The 25,979-nt window shown below is 40.0% G+C and overlaps 2 protein-coding genes across 3 annotated transcripts in view; both read right to left on the bottom strand.

The window, feature by feature from the left end:
• LOC139133082 (thymidylate synthase-like) overlaps nt 1-25,979 on the bottom strand; it is a 396,310-nt gene that overhangs the window by 297,419 nt on the left and 72,912 nt on the right. The gene's annotated exons all lie outside the window — the stretch shown is intronic.
• LOC139143512 (uncharacterized) lies at nt 14,533-17,805 on the bottom strand. Its single transcript, XM_070713911.1, has 4 exons — nt 17,696-17,805; nt 15,878-17,185; nt 15,455-15,645; nt 14,533-15,014 (listed from the first exon to the last, which is right to left on the bottom strand). The coding sequence occupies exons 1-4, from the start codon at nt 17,803-17,805 to the stop codon at nt 14,533-14,535; spliced, it is 2,091 nt and encodes a 696-aa protein (XP_070570012.1).

The raw sequence follows: 25,979 nt of genomic DNA, 5'->3' as shown, positions 1-25,979 counted from the left end.
AAATAATTAATGAATTTTTATTTTAGCTAATTACATATTTGAAAACATAATGACCTTTAGAATTGATCTGTGGTGAATATTGTTCATTATGTTGATCATAACACTTTCAATTAAGTTGTATACATGTGGCAAAGGTTCAAATTTGCACATAAATGCAATATATAATTAAACACGTGAGCATTTTCAGTTCATATCTGGTTATGTGAGGTTCTTTTATTAGTCCCCAAGGACACCGTCCGGGGGGACTTATAGGTTTGGTCATGTCCGTGCGTGCGTCCGTTCACGCAGGTATCTCAGAGTCGCCTGGAGCGATTTCATTCAAACTTGGTACATAGATTACTTCATATGTCATACATATGCACGTTGATTGTTTTTTGATACAATCCAATATGGCCGCCAGGCAGCCATTTTATTACTATTTTTTCATGTACAGAGCCATAACTCAGGCATATCTCAACCGATTTTATTCAAATTTGGTACAAGGACATTGACCTATGTCATACATATGCACGTTGATCTCTTTTGTGATACGATCCAATATGGCCACCAGGCGGCCATGTTGTTATGTTTTTTTCATGTACAGAGCCATAAATCAGACAAGTTTCAACAGACTTGTGTCATACCAGTACATATGCACATCAATTTTTTCTGTGATACAATCCAATATGGCTGCCGTGTGGCCATTTTATTACTATTTTTTCATGTACAGAGCCATAACTCAGGCATATCTCAACCGATTTTATTCAAATTTGGTACAAGGACATTGACCTATGTCATACATATGCACGTTGATCTCTTTTGTGATACGATCCAATATGGCCACCAGGCGGCCATGTTGTTATGTTTTTTTCATGTACAGAGCCATAAATCAGACAATTTTTAACCGATTTTATTCAAAGTTGGTGCAAGGACATTGACCAATGTCATAGACATGCACATCAATTTGTTTTGTGATATCCAATATGGCCTCCAGGCAGCCATTTTGTTACAATTTTTCCATGTACAGAGCCATAACTCAGGCATATCTCAACCGATTTTATTCAAAGTTGGTACAAGGACATTGACCTATGTCATACATATGCACATTGATTTGTTTTGTGACACGATCCAATATGGCCGCTGTGTGGCCATTTTGTTACGTTTTTTTTCATGTCTGGAACCATAACTCAGACATGTATCAAGCAAATTTATTCAAAATTGGTACAAGGAGATCGACTTATGTCATACATATGCACATCAATTTTTTTGTGATACGATCCAATATGGCTGCCGTGTGGCCATTTTGTTATGATTTTTTCATGTACAGAGCCACAACTCAGGCACATCTCAACCGATTTTATTCAAAGTTGGTACAAGGACATTAACCTATGTCATAAATATGTACATCAATTTGTTTCATGATATGATCCAATATGGCTGCATGGCAGCAATTTTGTTACAATTTTTTCATCTCCTTAGCCAAAACTCGGGCGTGTCTCAACCGATTTTATTCACTGATTTTATTCAAACTTAGTACAAGGACATCACAGACCTTATTAATGAAGAGGACTCTATCCTCTCTGAGGACTTGTAATCAAAGTACCAATTAACAAGTGGGGACTGTGTCATCAACGATGACTTGTTTTTAATGATGTGCATTTACTTGTTGCAAAATGACTATATGTGGAAGCTGGTTGATAGTTTGTGAACATCCATGGATAGTAAAATCAATTGCCAATTTTGAAATAAGGTTTATTCTTTTGTTTCTTCCAGGGCCCAGACACTACCTTGCACCAACATCAGCAAGGTCTTTGGAGGTATAGCGCCGCATTTGGACCTAAAGTTAGTGTGGAGTGTAAGTTGTCTTGAATGTTTGGACTTGTATGGTGAGGGTTTCAACATGATGTTTATGAGGAACTTTCTTGAAGTATGACAGCATTTTGAACTTGCGGTTTATTCACTATTTTTTGAAATACAGCTGCTTTTTTAACATGCTACAAGATACTATATACAAATTTTCTACCTCGAAAAATATTCTGCCATAATAATTGTAAAACTTTCTCATTCCAAAGTTGAAACACTAGTCCAAACATTTCTGTAAACTTATGACATCATTTATCGTTCATTGTTTGATACAACTGGACACCAGATTTGTTTTGAAAATGCCACACATCTTACCCTATTTTATGCAACAATTTTCACAGAATTAAATTTTTACAACAAAACTGCCTATTGTTTATTCAAAGTCTTACAAGTTAGTATCGACAAATTGATTTCCCTAGTACTGAAATTTTCTTTACTTGTGTCGCGATCGCGATGAACATCTTCATTAACTCTGAACCTAGCGACTGTGATTAACATCTTCGGGAACATTGAACACGCAACTGTGATTAAATCTACGAAGACAGAAGCTTGGGACTGTGATTAAATCTACATGAACACGGACTCTCACGACCTCAATTAAGACCTACGAAAACTCGGAAACTCGCGACCGCCATTAACATCTTCAGGAACATTGAACCTCTTTACCACGATTAAATCTACGTATACGGAACCTCAGTACTGCAATTAAATTGACAGGAACATGTACTCTTGCGACCGCGATTGAGACCTATGGAAACTCGGAACCTCGCGACCGCGATTAACATCTTTGGGAACGTTGAACCTCTTGACCCCAATTAAATCTACGAATTACAGAACCTCAGTACTGCGAGTAAATCGAGGGGAACACATACTCTCGTGACAGCGATTGAGACCTTTGGAAACTTGGAACCTCGTGACTGCGATTAACATCTTCCAGAACTCAGAACCTCGCGACCATGATTAACATCTTCGGGAACATTGAACCTCTTGACTTCGATTAAATCTTTGAATACAGAACCTCGGTACTGCGATTAACTCTAACAAATTAGTATTGACAAATTGATTTCCCCAGTACTGAAATTTTCTTTACTTGTGTCCACCCATATTAAAGCATTTTTTGAATTATTATTTGGTACTATAGAAAACATGACTGTTTAGAATGCCACAACAAGCCCTTTGTGTTTTGCAAGAAGTCACAAAATTTGGCCATAATCTTAAATTGAAATTTCCCTTGATCACTTCTGCACCGATTGACCAAATTGTCCCAAGTATTATTTGTTTGTCCATTTGACCAAATTGTTCTAAGTATTATATTTTTATCCATTACTTTGGATGTGCCACAGCTGACCTTATTTTGGGTAACAATTCTTGTGAATTTTGCCATAAACTGTTACTACACATACATATATAACAAATTAATTTATAAATATACCCACTATCCTGTTGAGTAGACCCCTAGACTGCAACTATCACTATTTGTAACTGATGACACACGATTAGTAAAAATGGATTTCTTAAAAAAGTAATGCAAAGTGGCCTGAAAGTCTATCATTTTTACAAATTTGACTGAATTTCTTGATAAAGAAAAAGCAAAACAACTGAAAGAAAAAAATCTTTTTCACGTTTGGTTTAAATGGAAAAAAAAACATTGTTTAAATGCGACGTTGTGCTCTTCAATATTTATTTTCACATTCTGACTACATTTGCAATTATTGCCATTTTAAAACCTATCCATCTTGAAATTGTACAGTCAACAAATTTTGCAGATTCTCAGAAAATTTCCCATACATTTGAACAAAATCCTTACTTTATGCCGATCAACAATTGATGGTTAATGTTTTGCCAAATGCTTTGAAAATAAAATTGAGATTTCAATCATTCTTACAACTTTGGCCACAACCAAAAATGATTCAATTTTGGTGCCATTGAAAACTTGACTAAATTAAGAAGTGCCGCACAATGACTTTGTAGGGCTTTATTCACAGAAATTTTGTATTTTTACAGTTTCTACATGATGGCAAATTTCCCTGTGCATGTGACTTAAACTAATCCCCAAAATGTTGATAATAGATGGCTGCATGGCAGTACCTATGTGTCTGGTATTACTGTACAGGATACTGGAGATGTTGTAATGTCCCAGGATGGATATGTCAATCATCGACAGGCTTAATATTGAGACTATAACTGTGTTATTGAATGCTTGTCAGCCTGCATTGTCTCAACAATGTAAAGTAATCAATAACGATGTTTATGGTCTCTTTTGATCTTGTTGCTTTTGTCTTGTTTTGTCTCCATTTAAATTTTCAAAATTGATTCTAAAGATGGTTGGCAATTGCACCTTGGGATATTGCTTCATTTCCCCCTTCCTGTGCATGTGATACCATTTGCATAGCTGTTAGCATACATCCAATTATTGTCAACATTATATAATTCAATTGGCATATATTTTCTACCATATTTTGGCATGTTTCCCCTGTCATATTGTTTAATACAATTTATGGGCAAAATTTATAATTTGGCTTTAATTGAAATTGTTGGTCTGAAATTAAAAATTTACATTGACCATCAATTGATAATTATACTCTAAAATAATATAGAATGTTTATCATTGCCTTTTATTTCCAAAATTCACTCATGAACTTTACTTGCGGTTGTCTTGTTTCAAGAGCACAATCAATTGCACAAAGTTTACTCATGCCACACCATTGTACAGTTTACATTTTGCTTATTTGACCTGCCAATTTTTTTTTACTTTTAATGTACCAGACTGTCCCTTGACTTTTTACCCTGTTTAGAATGTACTGCAAAATTCTAAAGTATTGTTTCTGAAATTCATTCTAAAATTTACTGAAAAACAAAAACACCAAATACTGCATTATCACCAAGATAACGCATCTTTTATTGTACAATCTTTAAATTGAACTCTCACCAAATTTAAGTTTCAAAATTCACTCTTGATTATGAATCTCGTCAGAAGATACTTTATGATTTGGCATATATCCAGTCCCTACCCACTGATATGTGAACTATTTAAATTCAACCACTAATTCATCAAAGCCCCAAGGTAATGTGGCACTTTCAACAAGTCATAAAATTAAACATTACAAATTTATTTTTTTAACTGAACCTCCAATTGATAAAGGACATTATTTTGCATATATTAAGTCCCAGTCTACTGAAATTTAAAGTCTTCAAATTGAATTAATTGTCTTTTACAGTCCCCAAAGGATATGGCATCTTAAACATTCAGTTTGTCAAACTAAACATAACAAATTCTCTTGTGGCCCATTTCAATTCAACATGTGATGCAAGAACTATTTTAACCAATTTAATCATCATTAAACATTAACATCCCCAAGGTAATGTGGCATTTTCAATTGTAAAGTCATCAATCTGAACAAAAAATTATTTAACAATAATGACTCAGATTTATAAATGATGTCATTTGGCCATTATCCACTGATATTGGAACGATTCAAAATTTCCCATTGACAAGAAAGTCGCATAAACATCAAGGGGATATGGGAAAGGGAACACGGAAGCTTGGGACCGCGATTAACATCCTCTTGAACATTGAACGTCGTGACCGCAATTTAATCTACAAACAAAGAACCTCGGTAGTGCGATTTAATCAACAGGAACACAGACTCTCGCGACCGCATTTAGACCTAAAGAAACTCGTGACTGCGATTAACACCTTCGGGAACTCGGAACCTTGCGACAGCGATTAACATCTTGGGGAACATTGAACAGGCTACTGCAATTAAATCTACAAAAACAGAACCTCAGGACCGCTATTAAATCTACAGGAACACAGAACCTCGAGACCGCGATTTAAACCTACAGAAACTCAGAACCTTGTGACCACGATTAACGTCTTCAGGAACATTGAACACGCTACTGTGATTAAATCTACGAATACGGAACCTCAGGACCATGATTAAATCCACGGGAACACGGAACCTCGCGACCTAAATTTAAATCTACAGGAACACGGAACCTCGCGACCGCAATTAAGACCTACAAAAACTCAGAACCTCACAACCGCAATAAAATCTACGAACACAGAACCTCGGTACTGCGATTAAATCGACGGGAACACAGACTCTTGTGACCGCAATTAAGACCTATGAAATCTTGGAACCTCGTGACCGTGATTAACATCTTGGGGATAATTTAACACGCTACTACGATTAATTCTACGAACACAGAAACTCAAGACCGCGATTAAATCTACGTGAACATGGAACCTCGCAACCACGATTTAAACCCAAGAAAACTCGGAACCTTGTGACCGTGATTAATATCTTCGGGAATAATTAACCCGCTACTGTGATTTAATCTACGAACACGGAACCTCAGGACCATGATTAAATCTACGGGAACACTGAACCTCGCGACCTCAATTTAAACCTACAGGACCTCGGGACCGCGATAAAATCTTCTGGAACATTGAACGCGTGACCGCAATTAAATCTACGAATCAGAACCTCTCGGACCGCTATTAAAGCTACAGGATCACGGAACCTCGGGACCGCAATTAAGACCTACGAAAACTCGGAACCTCGTGACCGTGATTAATATCTTCGAGAACATTTAACACGCTACTGCTATTAAATCTACCAACACGGAATCTCTCGGACCGCAATTAAATCTACAGGAACACGGAACCTCGGGACCGCAATTAAGACCTACGAAAACTCGGAACCTCGGGACCGCGATAAAATCTACGAACACGGAACCTCGCGACCGCAATTAAGACCTACAGAAACTCAGAACCTCGTGACCGCGATTAATGTCTTCAGGAACATTGAACACGCTACTGCGATTAAATCTACCAATACGGAACCTCTCGGACCATGATAAAATCAACAGGAACACGGACTCTCGCGACTACAATTAAGACCTAAGAAAACTGGGAACCTCGTGACCGTGATTAAAACCTACAGAAACTCAGAACCTCGCGACCATGATTAACATCTTGGGGAACTCAGACCTTGCGACCACGATTAAATCTACAAATACAGAACGTTAGGACCGCGATTAAATCTACGGGAACATTGAACCTCGTGACCTCAATTTAAACCTACAGAAACTCAGAACCTCTCAACCGCGCTTAAATCTGCTATAGCATTGAACGCGACCGCAATTAAATCTATGAATCAGAATCTCTCGGACCGGGATTAAATCTACAGGAACACGGAACTCGGGACCGTAATAAAGACCTAAGAAAACTCGGAACCTTGTGACCGTGATTAATATCTTCGGGAATAATTAACCCGCTACTGTGATTTAATCTACGAACACGGAACCTCAGGACCATGATTAAATCTACGGGAACACTGAACCTCGCGACCTCAATTTAAACCTACAGAAACTCAGAACCTCGCGACCGCGCTTAAATCTGCTGGAACATTGAACACGCGACCGCAATTAAATCTACGAATCAGAACCTCTCAGACCGCGATTAAATCTACAGGAACACGGAACCTCGGGACCGCAATTAAGACCTACGAAAACTCGGAATCTCACAACTGCAATAAAATCTACGAACACGGACCTCAGTACTACGATTAAATCTACAGGAACACAGAACCTCGGGACCGCAATTAAGACCTACGAAAACTCAGAACCTCGTGACCGTGATTAATATCTTCGAGAACATTTAACACGCTACTGCTATTAAATCTACCAACACGGAATCTCTCGGACCGCAATTAAATCTACAGGAACACAGAACCTCGGGACCGCAATTAAGACCTACGAAAACTCGGAACCTCGGACCGCGATAAAATCTACGAACACAGAACCTCGCGACCGCAATTTAAACCTACAGAAACTCTGAACCTTGGGACTGCGATAAAATCTGGAACATTGAACGTGTGACCGCAATTAAATCTACGAATCAGAACCTCTCAGACCGCAATTAAATCTACAGGAACACGGAACCTCGGGACCGCAATTAAGACCTACGAAAACTCCGAACCTCGTTACCGTGATTAACATCTTCGGGAACATTTAACACGCTACTGCAATTAATTCTACGAACACGGAACCTGTCAGACCGCGATTAAATCTACGAATAATTAACCCACTACTTGATTAAATCTACAAGTACGAACCTCGGGACCGCAATTAAGACCTACGAAAACTTGGAACCTCTGGACCGCGATAAAATCTACGAACACGGAACCTCAGTAATGCAATTACATCAATAGAAACATGGAAACTCTGGACGCAATTAAGACCTTCTTCGGGAACTTAACATTATTACATACTTCTGCGATTAAATCTACCAACACAGAACCTCTCTGACCGCGATTAAATCTACAGGAACATTGAACCTCAGGACTGCGATAAAATCTAAGAACACAGAACCTCAGTAATGCAATTAAATCGACAGGTACACAGACTCTCGCGACCGCAATTAAGACGTACGAAAACTCGGAACCTCGGGACCGCGATAAAATCTACGAACAAGGAACCTCGGTACTGCGATTAAATCGACAGGAACACAGAACCTCGTGACCGCAATTAAGACCTATGAAAACTCAGAACCTCGTGACCGTGATTAATATCTTCCAGAACATTTAACACGCTACTGCTATTAAATCTACCAACACGGAATCTCTCGGACCGCAATTAAATCTACAGGAACACAGAACCTCGGGACCGCAATTAAGATCTACGAAAACTCGGAAGCTTGGGACCGCGATAAAATCTACGAACACGGAACCTCGGTAGTGCGATTAAATTGACAGGAACACGGACTCTCGCGACCGCAATTAAGACCTACGAAAACTCGGAACCTCGTAACCGTGATTAATATCTTCGGGAACATTTAACGCGCTACTGCGATTAAATCTACCAACACAGAACCTCTTGGGCCGCGATTATACGGAACCTCGGGACCGCAATTAAGACCTATGCAAACTCGGAACTGTTGGCCGCGATAAATCTACGAACACTGAACCTCGCAACCTCAATTGAAACCTATAGAAACTCGGAACCTCGGGACCGCGATAAAAACTTCTAGAACATTGAACATGCGACCGCATTAAATCTATGAATCAGAACCTCTCGGACCACGATAAAATCAACAGGAACACGGACTTTCGTGACTGCAATTAAATCGACAGGAACACGGAACCTCGGGACCGCGATTAAGACCTACGAAAAATCTGAACCTCGTTACCGTGATTAACATCTTCGGGAACATTTAACACGCTACTGCAATTAATTCTACGAACACGGAACCTCTCAGACCGCGATTAAATCTACAGGAACACGGAACCTCGGGACCGCAATTAAGAACTATGAAAACTCGGAACCTCTGGACCGCGATAAAATCTACGAACACGGAACCTCGGTATTGCGATTAAATCGACAGGAACACGGACTCTCGCGACCGCAATTAAGACCTACGAAAACTCAGAACCTCGCGACCGTGAATTATATCTCAGGAACATATAACACGCTAATGAGATTAAATCTACCAACACAGAACCTCTTGGGCCGCGATTATACGGAACCTCGGGACCGCAATTAAGACCTATGCAAACTCGGAACTGTGGGACCGCGATAAATCTACGAACACTGAACCTCGCAACCTCAATTGAAACCTATAGAAACTCGGAACCTCGGGACCGCGATAAAAACTTCTAGAACATTGAACATGCGACCGCAATTAAATCTACAAATCAGAACCTCTCGGACCGCGATAAAATCAACAGGAACATGGACTCTCGCGACTGCAATTAAGACCTATGAAAACTCGGAACCTTGATACCCTGATTAACATCTTCGGGAACATTTAACAAGCTAATTCTACAACAAGGAACCTCAGGACAGCGATTAAATCTACGGGAACATGGAACCTCGCCACTGCGATTTAAAACCCTTACAAAAAAGTCCTATTGGACTCCAATAGAATCAGTCTGATAGGATTGTCCAATAGTATTTTGAGACAATGTCCTATGAGACAGTCCCATAGTAGTCCAATAGGAATGCGACACCTGTCCTATGAGACAGTCCCACAGTAGTCCAATAGGAATGCGTCACCTGTCCTATGAAGTCCCACAGTAGTCCAATAGGAATGCGACACCTGTCCTATGAGACAGTCCCACAGTAGTCCAATAGGAATGTGACACCTGTCCTATGAGACAGTCCCATAGTAGTCCAATAGGAATGTGTCACCTGTCCTACGAGACTGTCCCATAGTAGTCCCATAGGAACATTAGACATGTCCTATTAGACAGTCCTATGGTAGTCTAATAATAATATGTCCTATTAGACAGTCCATATGGTAAACCCATCGGAACATTAGAATGTTCCATTGAACTCAGCTTGTACGTGTGTAGACATTGTTATTGTTGAGAATGAATTCTGGTCTGGACTAGAATTAAAATGTAAACAATAACAATTTGCATTTTACACATACAGACGCTAAGACGACAAGCTATATAGCGGGTATTTCAACGTTCATTAGGGGCAAAGAAGAACTTGCAATGGATATACTTTTGAACAAAGAAACTTTATTTCTATAATTAGAAAGAATGACAGGAAATTGAAGAGAAGTATAAAATATTATACAAAGCTGTATGTAACAATTATCTAATTAAACTATTATAGCTGAGACTACAGAAGCATATTACACATAGAAATTAAGTTCTGCCTTCATGAAATTTTTGAGTTGCAGTTTTATATGGCTCTTGTTTTAGGTGATAAGTTCATTTGATGCTGCTATGTAATGTATCCAAAAGTTATGACACAAAACATTCAATTTTCAGTATCATAATTTTAATAATTCAATAGCCAAATGAGCTCTATCAGCATAGAAAGAATTCAGGTTTCATGATGGCAATACATGAGCAGCAATCATTGAGATATCAACTTCCTGTTTGTTATGTAACAGGGGTCCAACCACATTGTTCCATTTCTCCTTTGTCTCACATAAATATCAATGCATTTTGGACCATATGTATCAAATCATTAACTACATTACTACCTTGGCTTTAAACTTCACTCCTGTTTATATTCTTTGTGTGGACTGGAATGCCATAGTCAACAAGCTAGAAGTCACACAATGGGCATACACTGATCATGAGCACGCAAGTAGACAAAGGACTATTGTAAACCTGGCTATTTCCGTAACTATTCAGTCTTCAAAAGGAAAACACTGACATATCATAATCTGTCCTACCTAAACTTGCTGTACTACAGTGATATAAAAGCTGTACAACACCCGGTTATGCTGGCACACAGTCATTTTTCAGAGCTACAACTGCCTTTGTCTATTCTGCAGCGGCCATCTTGTTTTGATGATGCTAGCCCATAATGCACTGCAGCCGCCCAAATGCATTCTGGGCTTAGGTTTTCCAATAGGACAGTCTCATAGGACTTTAGAAAGGTGTACAAAATATGTGTTGATCAGACATAGATAAGATAATGAGGTGATATTGATTCTCATTTATGAATTTGAAGTGCTGGTAGTTGTAATAGTTCTAAATCTGTGGAAACTCAATGATATGGTAACTGTGTGTTACTTATATGTATGCATGAGCCAGCATGTAAACTTAATTGCTGGGCCTATTTATTGATTTATTTTATTGATTTAAGTGTTTATTGATTTATGTAGTTTGCTTGCTTGTATATTTTTTTTCATTTAATTTTAGAAATAGCAAAATGTGACATTTTTACAAACCATGTTTCCTTTAGTACCAGTCCAAAGATTAATTGCAAATTAATTTGCAAATATTTTGCTCTCAGAGAATGGTAAGAATAATTTTGTCAGAACAACGGCAAAAGCTAATGATTCTGAAAGAATTGAATAAATCCTATTTGAATGTCATTTACAAAAGGATTGTCCTGTAGGACATTCAGAAATTGTTCCCATAGGACAAGCATGGTCCCACAAAGTTCCTATTGGAATTTCATTTACAATGGAATTGTCCAATAGGACTTACAATCATCATTCCTATAGGACAAGCCTGGTCCTACACCATTCCTGTGGTACGCCTATTGGACCACGGTCAATCCCATTTGGGTCCTATAGGACTTTTCGTAAGGGGAAACTCAGAACCTCGCGACCATGATTAACATCTTGGGGAACTCAGACCTTGCGACCACGATTAAATCTACAAATACAGAACCTTAGGACCGCGATTAAATCTACGGGAATGGAACCTCGTGACCTCAATTTAAACCTACAGAAACTCAGAACCTCTCAACCGCGCTTAAATCTGCTATAGCATTGAACGCGACCGCAATTAAATCTATGAATCAGAATCTCTCGGACCAGGATTAAATCTACAGGAACACGGAACTCGTGGGACCGTAATAAAGACCTAAGAAAACTCGGAACCTTGTGACCGTGATTAATATCTTCGGGAATAATTAACCCGCTACTGTGATTAAATCTACGAACACGGAACCTCAGAACCATGATTAAATCTACGGGAACACGGAACCTCGCGACCTCAATTTAAACCTACAGAAACTCTGAACCTTGGGACCGCAATAAAATCTGGAACATTGAACACGCGACCGCAATTAAATCTACGAATCAGAACCTCTCAGACCGCAATTAAATCTACAGGAACACGGAACCTCGGGACCGCAATTAAGACCTACGAAAACTCGGAACCTCGGGACCGCGATAAAATCTACGAACACGGAACCTCGGTAATGCGATTAAATCGACAGGAACACGGACTCTCGCGACCGCAATTAAGACCTACGAAAACTCGGAACCTCGTGACCGTGATTAATATCTTCTCGAACATTTAACACGCTACTGCGATTAAATCTACCAACACGGAACCTCTCGGACCGCGATTAAATCTACAGGAACACGGAACCTCGGGACCGCAGTTAAGACCTACGAAAACTCGGAACCTCGGGACCGCGATAAAATCTACGAACATGGAACCTCGCGACCGCAATTAAGACCTACAAAAACTCAGAACCTCGTGACCGTGATTAATATCTTCGAGAACATTTAACATGGGACCGCAATAAAATCTATGAACACGGAACCTCGGTAATGCGATTAAATCAACAGGAACACGGACTCTCGCGACCGCAATTAAGACCCTTGAAAACTCGGAACCTCGTTACTGTGATTAACATCTTCTGGAACATTTAACACGCTACTGCAATTAATTCTACGAACACGGAACCTCAGGACCGCGATTAAATCTATGGGAATGGAACCTCGCGACCGCGATTTAAACCTACAGAAACTCAGAACCTCGCGACCATGATTAACATCTTGGGGAACTCAGACCTTGCGACCACGATTAAATCTACAAATACAGAACGTTAGGACCGTGATTAAATCTACTGGAACATGGAACCTCACTACCGCGATTTAAACCTACAGAAACTTGGAACCTCGCGACCGCAATTTACATCTTCTGGAACATTGAACAAGCTACTGTGATTAAATCTATATGTAGAATCTGAAAATTCTACGTCGCTATGGGCCCCCGATGAACACTCTCAGGAAACTCGTATCACGTTTGACTCCTTTTAATTCCTTTGAAACTGCATATACACACATGCAGACTCAATACAGAGTGTATACAGAATACAGAATACGAAGTTCAAAACACTGCATACGGCGCACGGCATACGGCATATGTCATACGGACTACGAAATACGGTTCTGAATAGTAAAGAAAAGAAATTACATGGCAAATAAATTTGTGCTTAAATGAAATTACATGGCAGGTAAATTGAAACGAAGAAATTACAAAGAATTCATTTCAAGTAACTTTAAGACTTGTGTAATTTTCACTGGAAACTAAATTGGTCTACGGTACTGTAGTCTGCCGACGGCCATTCTGTATACGTACATATAAATGCCACGTCATCGCACAAGGAATAATGTCCGTCGACCTGCACACTTGAAGGAAAGAAAAGTTATACAGGAAAAGCGCTTTACTTACCTCAGATTGTGACACTTTCGGGGGAAGATAGCCAGTTGTACGTGTGCAAACGGCAAAGGACTGAAATCTTGACACCGAACACAGTGTTACGAGAGTCTACACACTCAAATTTACCGAGGTGGTCTGAACTGCCTAAATTCAAACTCGGCTGTATAAAGGGAGGGGGTAATTTACATGTTCAGCGTAACACCTGCACAAAAGCCAAACGCCTGATATGCGGGAGAGAATGCACACCTGCACAACACTTGAACACAAAGGGAACTTGCACGCACATACCGGCCCCAAAAAGCGCACAATCCAAGGAGCATTTTTCTAACAACTTTTTGGTGCAAGACCTGAAATAGAACAGAGGAGAACTGTTAAAATATTTCAATGACAATAAATTGAACTGCTGCAGTAACTAGAATTTCGACTTTAAGATTTACATCTTTGCATTACTGAGCTTCTTCTAACAAACACAATTTCCGCACATCTCGCCGAAGTACACCATTTGCAGTTTTGACTATCACTTGGCGAGTGTTGCCATACCGATCTGGAAATGTGTGCTGTATTACACCTTTCAACCAGTAGCCTCTTGGTTGGTTTTCATCCATGATAATCACCAAATCCCCTGGTACAAGGTTTCGTCTCGGTCGTAACCATTTCTGCCTTTGCTGAAGTGAAGGGAGATATTCTGTGGTCCATCGCTGCCAAAAATTATCTGCCATACATTGAGCTTGCCTTCTTCGATTATGGAGAGTTAGGACTGTGGGAAGATCACTTGAGGTACATGGGTTATGTCGTAGCAGTAACAGACTGTTTGGTGTATAGCTACAACTTCCATGTCATTGGGATCATCAGACTGCTGTACCAATGGTCTGTCATTCAGTATTCTTTCAACTTCAGATAACAAGGTAAGTAGAGTCTCATCATCGACTAACTGGTTGCTCATGAGTGATCGCAGAATTTTTTTTACAGACCGGATCATTCGCTCCCATACTCCTCCAGTGTGACTGGCTGCTGGTGGGTTGAAATACCACTGGATATTTCGTGAATGCAGAGAATCTGTTATTTTGTCCTGGTTCCACTTTTGAAGAGCTTTCTTTACCTCTTCTTCTGCTCCACGAAAATTGGTTCCATTATCACTATATATCGATACTGGTGGTCCACGACGACTTATGAAACGCCAAATAGCTTGAATAAAAGAATCTGTTGACAGGCTGTGAGATACTTCTATGTGGACTGCACGAATAGCCATACATGTGAAAAGGCATCCATACCTCTTTGCTGTTCCTCTTCTCCATTTTACCATTAGAGGACTAAAATAATCTATACCAACTGAAGAGAATGGAGGTTCACCTTGTGTTACTCTTGGTGCTGGAAGTGGAGCCATTATTTGTTTACAGGAGTCGCATTCAATTTTCTGCAGAGGATACACTTTCTAAGCACTCTTCTTACTGTAGAGAGACCTCTGGTGATCCAAAATTCCTTCCTGATGAGAGAGAGTACGTGACTGGATCCCACATGGCCTTCCTTCTCATGGAAATGTCGAATGATTATCTCTGTGACATGATGACTATGAGGTAAAATCATCGGATGTTTAGATTGTTGACTGATTGAGGCATTATGTAATCTTCCTCCAACACACAGAACACCATTTAAGATGACTGGATTTAACTTACTAAGAGGGCTGATATATCCTTTGCTATCCCGTCTTCCACTTGGTTGTTTCATCGTCGTGATTTCCTGAGGAAATGCTTTCTTCTGAACCAGTTTAACAATTTCCTTTGTAGCTAGAGTAAGTTCTTGGACTGTTAGTCGGCCAGCTTCGATGGTACCACCATTGCATCTTCCATATTTGGTGGATAGATACCTTTTGTATCGTAGTAACCAAGCGACTGATTTTTGAAGTTTATACCATGATGAACATCTGTACATTAGGATTCAAGGCTATCTGAATCATCAGGAGAGGTGTTCTTCTGCATTGCATAAACTTTGGCTTTCTTCAGTTCTTTGTCATCTTCAGAAATTTCTGGTAAATCAGTAGCTAAGGTTGGGTTGGCCAGCTTGACCGTGGTTGCCACAAAAACTGTGGACCTTCATACCATAACTGCAATAATCTACCATTGATATGGTCAAGTTGTATACCACGTGATGCACAATCTGCAGGATTCAGCTCAGATGGTACATGATGCCATTGGCTTGGTGTCGATGCATCGTGAATCAATTGAAGACGATTAGCAATGAATGTTTGGAACCTCCTCGTTGAGTTGCGAATGTACTGCAGTACTATGGTAGAGTCTGTCCAGAACTGCTCCTGATGTATTGGTAGTTGTAATTCTTCACGAAGTTGTTTGCTGATTTTCGCAGACACAGTTGCAGCTGTCAGCTCTAGTCTTGGAATTGTCACAGTCTTCATGGGAGCAACTCTAGACTTTCCCACTATGAGACAACAATGTATGCTACCATTGACATCTACGAGGCGAAGATATGATGCAACACCGTATCCTTCCATGGATGCATCTGAGAAATGATGAAGTTCAACACTTTCCAGTCTTCCGAAGTGTGGGGGTTTGTAGCATCTTGGAATAGCAATATCTCTGAGTAGAAGTATTCCTTTGTACCATCTCTGCCAACCAGCGAGATACTCTTCTGGTACCTTTTCATCCCAGTTGTAACCAATTTTACACAGCTGTTGGAGAATTTGCTTTGCTGGTAGGATAAATGGTGCAACTAAGCCAAGAGGATCATAGACAGAAGCTACAACAGAAAGCAATCCTCTTCGAGTTTCATCTTTTACTTCTTTACCCACCTTGAACTTGAACACATCTTCCTCTACATCCCACTGCAACCCCAAAGCTCTGTCCACAGGTAGATCACTCAGGTCGAGGTCCATGACAGATAGCGCTCTTTCTGCAGCTGGTATTGACGATAAGACTTCTCTACTGTTTGAGATCCACTTTGTCAACTTAAATCCTCCTTCTGATAATAGAGAGGTTATTTCTTTGACGAACTTCTTTGCTACTGAGGGATTGAGAACAGATTTCAAGAATTCATCAACATAAAAGTTTCTATACACAGAGTTGATAATGTCTGCATCAAAGTTGCCTCTGTTGTCATCTGCTGTCCTTCTGAGAGCATACGATGCACAGCTTGGTGATGAAGTTGCGCCAAATAGATGAACTAACATTTGATGGTCGATAGGATCTTTGGTTAAATCACCATTGGGCCACCACAGAAATCTCAAGACATCACAGTCTGATGGATCAACTCGTACTTGGTGAAACATTTGTTTTATGTCAGCTACCAGTGCTACTGGATCCTGTCGAAACCGAAGTAGGACTCCAATGAGAGAATTTGTCATATCTGGGCCTTGAAGGAGCTGATCATTCAGAGATGTACCACATATTTGGCTGCACAATCAAACACAACTCTACATTTGTCTGGTTTGTGAGGGTTGATTACCGGATGGTGAGGTAAGTACCATACAGGTTGGTCATTTACCACAACATTTTCTTCTTTAGGGACTCTCCTTGCATGGCCTTGTGAATATAATCCTCCATAGTTGATGAATATCTGTCAAGTAGTGTGTCATCTTTAAAGGCATGCGCTGGCACCAGATTGTCTCATCAGAAAATTTACCCACCAGATTACAATTTCAATGGAAAACAAAAGGCTATCACACCTCCATAATCCTCTTACAGACTAGAACAAAGGCGATCCCAGGGATCGCGAGCAATGCCTTTAAGAAGGCGTCTCTTTAGCAAGTGTAGTCTCTTCTCAGCCAACTGTTTGTTGTTCGGTAATGTTCAACTTGGTGTATCAAACTGCCATGGGAGTTTCAGTTGATAATGCCCATTATGCAAACAAATAGAGCGATCCATGATTGCCTTGGCTCTTTTATCTTCTAATGACATACATACCCTGGTGTCATGTAGAGATTCACTGAAGTCTGTATTGTACATCTGCTGCAATATAGAGAAATAGTTTCTGCACACTGGAAAGAATTTTCACAGTTGAGGGCTTGGTCCATCTTTACGTAGTTGACATTAGCATCAAGTGTCTTTGATCCAGCCATTGGTAAGGAGTGTTTTCACTGCATATGGCTGTTTTCTTCCTCCTCGTCTTTCTTCCAAAATCCAATGTGCTTCAGGAACGTCATTGCCAATTAGGATGGTCACCTCTTTATTCTTCAATTCGGGCAGTTGAACATCTTTGAGATGGGACCATCTCTGTGTGTCTCTCGCAGATGGAATACTGTTTTCTGATATTGGAAGCTTGTCTGTTGTCCAAACTTTATCCAGATATACACCCATGGAGTCGTGTAACGATTTCACATCAAGCTGGACTTCTAGACCATGTTTACTCTTTTCATCATTTAATGTTGATAAAGTGTAGTTGACTGACCTCCCATTAAGCTCAAGACGGTCCACTAGGCTATCAAGACATATTGTAGTGTCAGATCCACTGTCGAGGAAGGCATAGGTTTCGATTTCTGGCCCACCATTTGGTTTACCGACTCTGACAGGAACGACTTGAAGACTGATGCGAGGTCTGCTAGTCTGAACAGTACCACAATATGATGTACCACTGGCACCATTGCTCGAGCCTGGAGTATCTTCATTTTCTTGCCTTTCCGTTTGTCTTCCAGATGTTGGCAAAGATGAAGGACTGCTTGATAAAGGATATGCATTATTACTTGCATTATTTGCTTGGCGTGTGTCAGATGAAGAAATGGGATGTAAAGAGCATGATGGCGTCTTCCACAATTGGTAACAGGGCAGAACAAACCACTCTTACAATTTCTAGCGATGTGTGGAGGACTTGCTTCAAGGCAACAATCACATAACTTGTGTTTTCTGATAAAACCTTTCTTATCTTCGTACGATTTTCCTGCAAATCTCCAGCATCTGTCGATTCTGTGTCGACCTTTACAAAACAAACACCCAGTTTCTGTGTTTTGCCTGTCAGCACGATCAGATTTCGCTGCTGGGTTCGCAAATGTCCTGCTGGTCTTATCAACATTACTACCCTGTGTGGTTAAAGTTGTTACCTTTGTTGATGGTTGCACAAACTTGCCCTTTGTCTTTGGTCTTGCATCTTTATCAGAGTCTGGTTTGGATCCAATCAATTTACCAAACCTCGTGTTAGCTATGGCTGCTCTACTTTCCACAATTGCGTCAAACGGGGGAATTCAGGTGAAGTTCCAGAATATATCAACTTACCAGCTTCCTTTGCCCAATCAGCTGGGAGATATGTTTGTAAGGCTTGACGATTTTTTCTAGATTATCGATGGAGTTAATATCAGCTCTGTAATTCATCTAAAATGAACTGAGATAACAACTTTCCATGTTCAAGGCTAATTCAAGCAATTTGTCAGTTTTAAACCCTTGTAAGCCGTGGTCCTTTAACAGCTTTGTCTATTGTAGCTCTAACAATAAGATGTTTTTGCCCAAAGTTGTGATGCAGTATTCTCTTTGCCTCTTTATACCCTTGATCCGGTGGCAAAATGACGCAGTTCTTTATTGCCTCCTTCGCTGGTCCAGTACAGTGCTGTATCAGATATGCTAATCTGGTATTATCATCTGTGACCTGTTGTTCGACATTCACTTCAAAATTTTTAGTGAAGACTGGATAAGACACAGGATCTCCATCAAATGACAGGAATTCACGTTTTGGCATACTTAAATTAAGTGTAAGTGCCTGCATAGTTTCACGTTGGTGTACAAGCATACGTTCAATAGCACTTGCTGATGATCAAAAGGTCCATTTCATCTGGCCTATATCCTCTATAATTTTCTGTTGGGTCACATGGATGCCATTCTTGTGCATTTGGATTCAAACCTTCAGCTTTTTCACATTCAGGTCGTGAGTTAGTAATATCATGGTCAGGTTTCTGACTTTGAAATGAACAGGAAACGACTGGAAATACCTGTTTACTTGTTACATACCACTTGGCATCTCTGCAGTCTGAGAAACGGCTGACTTATCATCTGGCAATTCTTCAAATAATTCACCGTCCATTTCTGCTAATTTCACTCTATGCTCAGCTTCCATGACTTTCATTTCTTGCTTCAACCTATCAAGTTCGAACTGTGCAATTAAAATCTTCTTTGCGGACTTCGACGCACAACTTGACTTTGAACTTGACACAGAAAAGTTTTCACTCTTGACAGAAGATTCTCGACTACCTTGAGCTCTGTTATCTTCTCTAGGAGCACTTTCTTTCTTAGACCGTTCAGCTTTTACGGCCGGGGGGGGGGGGGGGGGGGGGCCGGCAAAATCCAGGGGGGGTCATCATAATTTTGGAATCCGCGAAGGGGGGGTCATCACTTTTTCACTGGTAGGAAAGGGGGGGTCACCACATTTTCAAAAACATAATACCTACAATAAAGTTCACTTTATGCCATGGCCATGATCGACCCTCTTTACCGGCGGGCCGCCTTCGGCGGCCCACTACAATAATATACTTTATGTATTACCAATGACCCTCTTAACGGGCAGACGCCTTTGGTGCCCACTTCAATTAGGTTTACTTCATGCAATGGCCATGATCGACCCTCTTTACCGCGGGCCGCCTGCGGCGGCCTACTACAATAAATTGACTTTATTGTAATACCCCATGATCATCTTAACGGCCGGACGCCTTCAGCGGCCCTGTTCAGTAAACTTTACTTCGTGCAATGGCCATGATCGACCCTATTTTTACCAGCGGCTACCTTTGGTTGCCCACTAGAATAAAGTTGACTTTACGTAATGGCCCATGACCTTCTTAACCGGAGGGCTGCCTTTGGCGAACCACTCCAATAAAGTTTACTTTATACAATGTCCATGGACATAAGTTGTCTATGGAAATGAAGTTATAAATTGCCTTACAGTCGTCCTAATAACAGACGTTTGCATGGATGTGGCTGACAAGTTTGTGCACTGGCATCTCTGCTACACGAATAAAGTGCGCCGCATACTGGAGTTCAAATCCAAACTGTGCGAGTAAATTTGACTTATGGGTTTTGGTTATTTTTCAGCGGGGGGGGGGGGGGGGGGGGTCATCAAATTTTTTCGTCTGACAAAGGGGGGGTCATGATTTTTTCGCGAAAAATGCAGGGGGGTCTATGTTTTTTGTGAACACCGGCGACAAGATTTTGCCGGCCCCCCCCCCCCCCCCCCGGCCGTAAAAACTGAACGGTCCCTTACGGCTAGAAGTAGAATTTCTCGAATGTTCTTTACATTGAGAACGATGTGAACGAACTGAAGCTTCAGACAGTGTTTTCACAAATGGTTGGTGCAGCAACAGTACTCACCTGGGCATTCTTCATTGGCAAATGGCCAGTAGACTGGTCGTGACAAACAATTGTTCGTTTCTGCTTGATTTCTGGAGGTATTGTACTGCTAGTTACCATCCAATTTCCAAGGCGCTGATCCAAACATTGTTTTCTTTTAATTTCTGCTTCATACTCAAGTTCAACGTTGTCTCTTTCTTCTTGAGAAACATACTTTTTGTATTCATGACATGTCCTTTGATAGGAGTCTAACAGTCTATCTATATCCACGCACTTGCGCTTAACTTCTTCGTAATGGGTGGACTTCATTAACAGAGTTTCAATTTCCATGTACACTCTAGTCATATGTCCACGGTAAGCAATTGCCGATCTCTTTAACTTATTGAGATGATCAATTGACTTACCTTCAGTCTTCGGGTAGCTGGTCTGGTTCTCTTCTTCCACATCTGATGAAGAAGTTGAACTACCACTACAAATGTTACCACCGTGGTCCGAAACGTCTGAAGTTGCCCTTGTAGGTTGCTGGTCAACACCACCTTTGCATGCCATGGCTCAGAACTTGACTTGTTTGTCTGCGAAATCTGAGAACTATGTAGAATCTGAAAATTCTACGTCGCTATGGGCCCCCGATGAACACTCTCAGGAAACTCGTATCACGTTTGACTCCTTTTAATTCCTTTGAAACTGCATATACACACATGCAGACTCAATACAGAGTGTATACAGAATACAGAATACGAAGTTCAAAACACTGCATACGGCGCACGGCATACGGCATATGTCATACGGACTACGAAATACGGTTCTGAATAGTAAAGAAGAGAAAATTACATGGCATATAAATTTGTGCTTAAATGAAATTACATGGCAGGTAAATTGAAACGAAGAAATTACAAAGAATTCACTTCAAGTAACTTTAAGACTTGTGTAATTTTCACTGGAAACTAAATTGGGTCTACGGTACTGTAGTCTGCCGACGGCCATTCTGTATACGTACATATAAATGCCACGTCATCGCACAAGGAATAATGTCCGTCGACCTGCACACTTGAAGGAAAGAAAAGTTATACAGGAAAAGCGCTCTTACTTACCTCAGATTGTGACACTTTCGGGGAAGATAGCCAGTTGTACGTGTGCAAACGGCAAAGGACTGAAATCTTGACACCGAACACAGTGTTACGAGAGTCTACACACTCAAATTTACCGAGGTGGTCTGAACTGCCTAAATTCAAACTCGGCTGTATAAAGGAGGGGGTAATTTACATGTTCAGCGTAACATCTGCACAAAGCCAAACGCCTGATATGCGGGAGAGAATGCACACCTGCACAACACTTGAACACAAAGGGAACTTGCACGCACACTATATGAACACGGAACCTCAGGACCGCGATTAAATCTACGGGAACTCGGAATCTCGCGACCGCTATTAAGACCTACAAAAACACGGAACATCGCGACCATGATTAAGATCTTCGGGAACATTGAACCTCGCGACCGCGATTAAATCTATGAACACGGAATCTCGCAACCGCAATTAACATCTTCATGAACTGTGAACCCCGTGACCACAATTAATCATCTTGAGGAACATTGAAAACGCGACCGTGATTAAATCTACGAGACACGAACGATTATGATCTATGGTAACATGGACTCTCGCGACCACGATTAAGATTTATGGGATCTCGGAACCGCGATTAAAATCTTTGGGAACATGGAACCTAAGGACCGCGATTAACTGTTGCATCTTCATGAACTCTCGGAACCTTGGGACTATGATTAAGACCTTCGGGAACACGGAATCTTTAAACCGCGAGACTGCTCTTCGGGACCTGCTCCTAATCTTCTCTTGATATTTCCATATTCTTTTTTTTTCTTCGTTTGCTTTCCTCTCTCCTTTCTGGGAAGTTTCTCTCTTCCCATGTAGAATTTTTGGCAATTGTTGAGGTAAATTTTAAAATAAAAGACAGGGATACCAAAATGGGATTCAGGAAACAAAGGTACGTTCTTCTGACACCCTCTTTGCATATTAGCAGTTTTTGTGGGATTTTTTTTCCTCTAAAAGCAGAGGTTTTTTGTCCTGCTTTAAACTATGCAGCTAATATGCATGTTTTGTTTGGAATTTCTTAAATGTGTAGCCATTTTAAACATTCAGGCCCAAAAACAATGCTAAAATTACACCAAAATATTACACACTATGTCACAGACTCCAGAGAATTGGTGCTCAAAAGGAAAGGTGAATTTTTTGGTTAATGCATTAGCAATAATCGCACAATTATGGCGCCACTACACAATAATATGTAGTTGCACGTATGTAATTCTCACATGCACATAGGCCTAGGCACTAATTGCATTTCACCATTCTTATTGAGTCTGACACTTGCAGAGTCAACTTGACAATAGTGTACATTTGGCCAACAATAGTATCAACTCAGGCTGAATTTTGGATCCAAATTTAATCTGTTTGGCATTCATATTGACATTTTTGTTCAATGATGCATGTTGTCAGCTTGACAAGGGTAGACTGGAAAGATCTTGCGGTCTGAGAAGGTTCAAGTCCTTCACTACCCATAATTTATGACTTCATGTCAATCATTGAAAATTTATGTAGATATCTGAAAAAACACACCATGACTATGATTATTGGAAATGTTGATATCTGATAAAACACACCATGACCACAATTGAAGACACAGTATCAATCAAATATACCATGCATTCTGACAGGAAATGGAACTGCCATAAATCTGGGCCTAACTAAATACTTGTTTATATTTTTTGAAGTGTAATAGAAAGATTCATGGAACTGCGAAATCTTCCTATCTCTCTGTTGACTCTACTCTGCTAATTATGTGTTCACTGGTAACCTAGGTTTTCCTTACCAGTGCAATTTGTCATCTCTTGACAAACTTTGAGATTATGCCCTTTATTCTCTTTTCATTATCCAAACCTAGAGCCCTTGTAGTTACTTAGGGACCGTCTCAGATTGTCGCAGAAGTTCAAAAAGCGAAATTCATTCGTTTAGGGGGGGGGGGTTTGACCTCCATTCAATTAGTGAACTTCACTTTCGCACTTTTATTTTGTGATCACAAGTTTTCATGTTTTATTTTAAATTAAAGAAAAACTGCACACTTGTGCCAACAAATTTGTAACCGTTTCCATCTCGTTTGTGCCCCAAACACAATTTACCAATACTAACATTGTATCCTAAACCTTTCACTCATCAAATTCAACAAAGACAAAAGCATCATTTTTTTAAATGTGCTATTTATAAGCGTACGCTCTAACCACTTGATGTCTTTATTCTCACATGTTATGCACTGGTCATAGTCGTTTAATATGATTGAACATGCCTGGGCCCCTTGTCAAAGTTTCTTGCTTATTTACCGCCCCTACCAAGTACAAATTGCGTGTTCGCAGAGACAAAGAACAGATGCAAAAAGGGAAAGTAAAATAAAATGAAACTTTTATGCGGTAAAATGCCCTGTTAGTAGTCAAATCTGATCGATTACTTTAATTGTAATGTTGCATGGGGAATGCGTCTTTAGTAGCTGTAGCCAAATGCAACATTGTACCCTCAGGCAGACATAAACATTTCGCACTTTTGAAGTTTCGTTTAGGGGTAGGGGGAGGGGGTTTTGATCAAAACGAATTAATTTCGTTTCTTGAACTTCTGCGACAATCTGAGACGGTCCCTTAGGCACCTGAAATAATGTCACAGGTCATCTTGAGCTATCTAATAAGTTTTGAAACGTCTGTGCTCCATAATGGTCAATACCAACAAATCCCCTTACCTCTGGCATTTGTAGTTGCTGAGAATATACCAAAGGTCATGCAAGGTCTGCTGCTGTATTGTGCAATATCTGATGAAAACTAACCATGTAGCCCTTGTAGTTTTTGAAATACGTGGAAGTGGGTCAAAGGTTATCCAAGGTGATCCTAGATTTTGGTGGAAAATCTTGATACCTTATTTGTTAATATCCATCAGCAACTTATTTTGTAGCTCTTAGACTTGTGGTTACTTAGATATATAAAAGTGGAATAGTAGGCAAATATAGCTGTAAGTGGTAATGCCAGGACCAAAGTTAGTTAAAGAAGTCAAACATCACCATCAAGGTTAAAGGTGATACTGGTCATATGACATTTTTGCAGAAAACTTTGCTCCAGCAATTATACCTGCCCCCAAAAATTCAGATTTCTAGCTGTTTTGGGTAGCCGAGAATAAGATGATGAACAAAATTAATTATTATTTGATGCTTTATCTTAATTTGCTTCACCCTATCAATTAGGAAGGGCGTAGCGCTTGCAGTTACTGAGCTATAGGCCTATTTGTAAATTCGAGGTCATAGATTATCCTGGTGACATTTTTGCATAAAACTTTGCTTCATACTTATCACTGTGTACAACAAATCAGACCTCTACAGGGATAGAAATACTTTTTTATTTCTTGTGGCAAAAATTTGCCACTGGATATGAAATCAGGTGGCAATTTATAAAAAATCTGGTGGCAGTTTAACACATGTGATCACTATAGTAAAACATTTTGTCATATTGCCACATACTCATTCTAATTCATGAGTTCTGGAATAATGTTTTATTATCTGTGGATGAGTACACATCACAAAAAGTCAACCAATACTGGCTTATGAATTGCAAGTATTTATTATTATTCAGGCTTCTCCCTAGGATTTTTTGATATAGAGTAGTGGCTAATTTGCACAATATTTGCATACTTAGTTTTCAAATATTTGCCTAAAATTTGCATATAGTTTTTGTTCACCAAAAATTGACAAAACCATGGTACTTATGGAGTGGAGCCCCTCCACTGATTTTTTCAAAATTATGTACATCCTAACTAAATTGCTTTAGCTCCTACCATTGTTTAACTCAAATGAAGAAAGGTTAGGAGAGTATAATATAACATTA

Source organism: Ptychodera flava, chromosome 1 (assembly GCF_041260155.1).
Source record: "Ptychodera flava strain L36383 chromosome 1, AS_Pfla_20210202, whole genome shotgun sequence".
NCBI lineage: Eukaryota > Metazoa > Hemichordata > Enteropneusta > Ptychoderidae > Ptychodera > Ptychodera flava.
The sequence above is the reverse complement of the archived record's forward strand: the minus strand, read 5'-3'. Positions and strand labels throughout refer to the sequence as shown.